Source organism: Atta cephalotes (assembly GCF_000143395.1).
Source record: "Atta cephalotes unplaced genomic scaffold scaffold00016, whole genome shotgun sequence".
Classification (NCBI taxonomy): Eukaryota; Metazoa; Arthropoda; class Insecta; order Hymenoptera; family Formicidae; genus Atta; species Atta cephalotes.
Window position 1 is genome coordinate 194,477 of NW_012130080.1, and position 6,173 is coordinate 200,649.

General features: G+C 28.9%; 1 protein-coding gene across 1 annotated transcript in view; it reads left to right on the forward strand.

Annotated features, from left to right (window-relative positions):
• Positions 1–3,008: 3,008 nt before the first annotated feature.
• The window catches only part of LOC105618388 (radial spoke head protein 6 homolog A), a 13,315-nt gene continuing 10,150 nt past the window's right edge, over positions 3,009–6,173 (forward strand). Inside the window, exons 1-7 of the mRNA XM_012199931.1 lie at positions 3,009–3,127; positions 3,507–3,696; positions 3,829–4,028; positions 4,171–4,258; positions 4,646–4,915; positions 5,050–5,172; positions 5,882–6,031. Of these exons, the coding sequence (XP_012055321.1) occupies positions 3,009–3,127; positions 3,507–3,696; positions 3,829–4,028; positions 4,171–4,258; positions 4,646–4,915; positions 5,050–5,172; positions 5,882–6,031 (1,140 nt within the window). The remainder of the gene's footprint in view (positions 3,128–3,506; positions 3,697–3,828; positions 4,029–4,170; positions 4,259–4,645; positions 4,916–5,049; positions 5,173–5,881; positions 6,032–6,173) is intronic.

The following is a 6,173-nucleotide window of genomic DNA, read 5'->3' on the forward strand; positions in this document are numbered from 1 at the left end:
GAGAGAGAGAGAGAATGGTGGGGATTCATTCATACTCCAACGCCCCCGCAAATTACGAGCACTAACTCTGGCACTCGTCGTCTACATTCAAAAAGCTACCAATGCCACTTGATTAACAAATTTATCGTTCTTCGCTCTTCTTTAAAAGCATTGCTAAAGTGAAGTGTGTAAACTTTGAGGAAAATCCCTAAAGGAAATCTCGGAAATTATATTTTCGCTTACTTTCTTTTTTTTTAATACATATATCAGAATTTGTAAAAATATTGAAATTCTTATATCAAAAGAAGAAAGTTTAGACAACCTGCAAAACTTCTACATAAACTTTTATACAAACGCGATTTCATATAAAATTTTACAAGTTATCTAAATTTTCTAAGAATTTTTAAATTAATATTTTTATATTTTTATATTAATATTTAATATTTTTATTATTTTCAATTAAATTTTTATTGTTTTTGAAAGTTCTTAAAATTGTCAAAATTGCAATAATTTTTAATAATATAAGTAAATAAAATTTTAGAAATAATTAATTTTTGAAGAATTTAATTATTAAGAAATATATTAAATTAAATTAATATATTAAATTAAATTGTAAATTATATATTATATCAATAGCTGTGATATATACATATATATTTGCAGTAAATAAATTTTACTTAAAATTAGTTTAATTATAACAATAATCTTAATATGTCATCTTGATAAAATAACTTTCACACTAAGGTGTGAAAGAAATAACATTTTAATACCCATATTATATTTGTGTCTAATTAAAATATTTAGTTTTAATTTTTACTTTAAGAAAACGTTATACTGACACTTGACATATTGTAATGATAACTATACGTTAACCATATATAATATCGAAAAATTAAATGCCGAGGAAAATACCGCGATTGTCGTCTATCGGACTATTACGCTATCCCACGCACGAATGAGAGTCGAATTATTCGAACTCGTTTATCATCGTTATCGGTTGAAAATCGTATCTGCGATAGACGCTCATACATTAACGGCCTTTTGTTAATTAACGCATCTGGCCGTCGAGCGAACAATGCGCATCACTGCAGTGGCTATTGAATTTCGGCGAATCGGGTAATCCGTTCTGCTCCGAATCCGTCCGTCCGTCCGTCCGATACATGCCAGCCTGGGTAATCATGCGTTCACGTTTTATTAATCGGCATACCATTTTGTTAATTAGTGGCATTATGCAACGGCAAAGTGCCGAGCGGAATGCCGAGTGACGCAGCTGGTCCGCCGAAAAGCATGTTGAACATTACATCCGTGGGATGATGTGTAATAGGTTCGTTCCAATACCACCTGTTATAACTCTTGAAATTATGAAATCCTGAACTATATCCAATCCAATGTTTGAAACTTGCCACGTGTTCAACCGTACCTTCCGAGTACGACACAGTCATAATTTCAGCTTGTTGATGATGTAGCAACGAATTGTAATTAAAGCCGCACGCATTATACATGATCATGACTGTATATTCGGGCTGTAATATCGATAGAAAATTTCATATATGAGAGAATTTGTTATTAATTTGTGATGTTAAGTTATAATTTTAATAAGAGATTTATAAATAATTTTATAATTATTTAAACAAAAACTTATTGTCATAACAACTGTGTCCTTAATATTTATTCTCCAAAATCACTCTTCAATTTCATTTCTATAATAATTCTTTAGACATTAGTGTCATATGTATATATAGTTAGATACTTAGAACAAAAAATAATTTTCAAGAATGATATTTCATAAAGATGTTTTAAAAGATTTATTTATTTTTAGACTATTTTTGGATGATTGCTACAGAACAAATATTTTTTGTTAGTGTATCTGTAATGTTAAACAATTATATATCTATTTTCTATGTAAACGTGTATATGCCAATAGTAAAAAATAATTAATAAAATAAAATATAAGATGTATTTCATCTCATATATATTCAATAATTATATAGGCAAATTTGTAAGTTGAGATAAAAATACTTTTATCATTATTTTTAAAATTACTTTTAGCATAAACTTTTTAATTTCAAGAAATCTTAACATTTCCTGTTGCGGCAGTTTCTGAAAATGGAACACATGTTCTATGCTGTAAAAGAAAGGTGGGCGTCAAAGGAAACAGCCAGTGACCTCGAGAAGTGTCCATCATATTTAGGACACCCGATAGACGATAAGTATGCTCCAGGATGCAAGCTGATAGAAACTGTGCGCGTGCGATTCATCTTTATTGAGTCATATTATTCATTCATATTTTCCTTATAATTTATTTATTCAGAAAATTATCCATGGAATATATAAATTTTATTGTTGTATCATATAATGTAGATGCAGAATGCAGAAAAGGAAGAGGAATTATAACTGAAGTATAACTGATTCAAATATAATATATAAAAATATATAAAATAATATATAAAAAAAAATATATAAAAATATTTTAAATTCAAAGAATTGTATACAGATTTTTTTTTATTATTAATATTATATTCACGTATGTATACCAAATTCAATAACGTTATATTGAATAAAAACGGTGCTTTCTTTTATGAATATTAAATTAAACTATTTTCAATTTTCAAATATTTTTTCAATTGTTTTGTATAGCTTATAGCATCTTCACTCGGAAATGGGTTCTTATTCGATAGGAATGCGTAGGAAACGTTTATCTCAACTATCGTTCTATCTACTTTTGACAAAGCTGATTAAGCATTTTTAGCAGTATGATGTGTTGAAATAATTAGGTCATTAGATAAGATTTTATATTTTTGTAACAGCAATCGCAATGATTTCGCGGCACAGGATGATACGAACGGAAAAACGGATGAACAGCGTCGATTAAAAAAAATCAGTTGGCGCTGATATAAGTTACCAAACGATGACAGAACTTGCGTAGTGGTTACGTTACTGCGATAATATTACTGAGTATCCGGTGATGTGACATCGCATACAATTTTACGAACTGCATATGGTGAGGCGTGAAAAACAACACAATAAAAATGGCATATTCTTATATCGTAGAAGAAGCACTTCCCGACGACATTCCCAGCGTGAAGCACGATATCCAACGCGCGAAGCTATTTCTTCAGAAACACAGCACGGAATCGGGTGACAGTTTGTACGCGCATCACTCAATTTTCTGCGATAAAAACTAAAATTATATACAATTGTATTCCCTCTGAGATGTATTTTTATTTTTAATATTTTTCACATTTATATATTTATTGTATAATTATGTTCTTTACGGGAAAAAATTTAGTGGTGTGAGAAAGTTTAGCTTGTGTGTGATAGAAACAATGGTATTGCATTAATTCTGAAATATCGATTTTAACATTCTGTAATAATATATATTTTTAAAATGTTAGAAATTGAAATATTTATATAATAGAAATTGAAATATTTATATTAAATAAAAATAAAGGAAAACTATTATAGGAGAGTAAATGCTGAGTAAAATAAATTATTATTAATTTACTTGTGACAATCATTTTTATTAGATATGACCATTTAATCGAACTTTTGGCAAAAATATTGGCTGAACAGCCACCAAATGTTGTTGATATTTTTGAAGAATACAGTAGAAAATTGAAAGAGGAGAGATTTAAAATTAAGAAAGATTATCTTCGAGATTTATACATACCTCCCGTGCAATACGACGATGCCAAAAAGCTCATTAAGCTTTTCCAGGTATGATTCGACATGTAATAGATAACAAAATCACGATATACTCCAAGTTTTCTTCAAATAAATAACGTACACATGAGGCAAACTATCATTTTTGTTTTACCTTATCTTTCAATCTTCTTGTAATCGCGGTAGGATGTAAAGCAGATTAACAAAGACGAACAGGAGAGAATGGAGGATAAAGAGCAAAACGATAAGAAAAAGAAAGTTCCCAACCTGTTGGATCTTTTATTTTACTTTGAGCAGACAGGTATAGGATTGCCCCGACATGAAATAGTGTCGCTTAATTTATCGATTTGGAAATTTGCCTCGACAATGCCGCTTGAAAATATTAGGTATTCGAGACTTATATAACTTGCAGTGTATTTTATATATATATAATAAACATACAAGAGTATAACATAGTTCCAAAACTATGTTATACTCTTGTACGTTTATTTCACAAATGTATCTTTTTCTTATTAATTGGTATCTTAGATTTTGGGGTAAAATACTTGGAAAACCTAAAAATTATTATATACTGGAAGCTGAACTTCAAGCAGATGAACTTGCTCGAAGATTAGAGGTAAAATACTAGTATTAAAATACGATTAAATTCTTACATAATTTTTGTATTGTACAGCGCAAAATGCACAGCGATTCAACTCTCTAAGTAAACATGGTATTACATAAAATATTTGACATTATAAATGAGATTGAGAAAATTAATTACGCTATATACTATACATTAATTCATACTATTCATTAATTGTCATCGTATTCTTTATCATATAAGATTAAAAACGTAAATTAAAGAAAGTAACTTAAAACTTATAGTAGCCAAAACTTATAAAACCACTTATAGTAGCTTAAAACCTTACTATATGCTTTTCTTACAAATATAATTATTACGAAATATAATTATTACGAATTGTACTTTTCTAATATTTTCTAATATTTACTTTAAAAATAGCAAGAAAAACATGAAGTACAATCTAAAAAAGAAAAGGGGGAAATCAAAATTCAACAAAACGCAACAAAACTCACAGAGGAAGAAATGGTGACAAAAACTCAACAAACGGAAGACATAGAGGGAATTGTCAAACCAACGAAAAATTTACGTAAGGATAAAAAATCAAAAAGAAAGCCTTTGAAGCTTATTTTTCCATCGTTACCTGTTAATCCGTGGACACCATTGCCAGAAATACCGATCGAGAGAATCGGAAGCGGCCTCAATAGAAAAGTGTGCATTTACAAACTCTTAATTAATGGAATGTCAAAGATATTTAAATTAATACTTACTTGGCCAGTGTCACGTCGCACATTTCATTTATGTATAATTTCTTGCTACCTCGTGATAAGCTAAACCGTATTTAGGTGTATTTTGTATGCAACACGCCTGGAGTGGACGAGTGGATCGAACTTCCAATGGTTACACCGCAGCAGATAGTAATTGCACGACAGATTGTTCGATACTGTACGGGAAACTTGGAAACACCGGTACGTGATGCCTTTTAATGAAAGAGACTTCAGGTTAGAGCGACATTATTTGTAAATATGAATACATCCATATAACGTATCTATAACGTTAATCCAAATTCTTTATGTTGTTCATGTAATATCTAGTGATATGCATGACGATAACAGAGTTTCAGTACATAATACATAATAATAATAAATGAATAGAAATGGACGAAAGAATACACTAGAGCGTAAATTTTTATCTGCAAGAAATTTTTGTTGTAAACTTTCAAAAAATGTTACAAGTTTTTATCCAATAAAAATATGCTATAAAAACAGTTATATTGTGAAATTACAATAACATTTTGTGGTAAAATACATGCAAATCTCTGCGTATGTATGGCGCAGTTTTGTAAATTCGCAAATTTCTATAATAAATTTACAAATATTGTGAAATCACAGGAAAATGTTACATGTTTGTAAATTTATTGCACATATTTTTATTGTAAGAATATTATAAATTCAAATATTTCTAATAGTGCATGATATATAAATACAATAATTATGTGGAATAATAGTTTCTTGACAATCAGACTAAAGTAAAGGAAAGCAGTTATTAAAAATAACAATATTTTTTTAAAAAAATCAAACAACAAATTTTGAACTGTAATAAAATCACTTTAATTAATTGTTTCCTGCAGTCCATCGTCTTATTCCTTGAATTTATTGTTTTCTTGTTTCAAGATAGATTCACAGTTTTCCACCGTTTCCTGGTACCGAAAAAAATTATCTTCGCGCACAAATTGCCAGGATTAGTGCTACTACTCACGTTTCGCCAATTGGCTTTTTCACATTCAGTAGAAAAGAGGATGAAGAAACAGAAGAAGAAAGAAAAAAAGTAATGTATAACAAACTTCTAATTCTTATTATGAATTATCTTTTTTAGTAAGATAGAAAGATACGCAAGTTACAATAAAATTATTAAGTTATTATTAAGTTATACATAACCCTATATATATATATATATATATATATATATA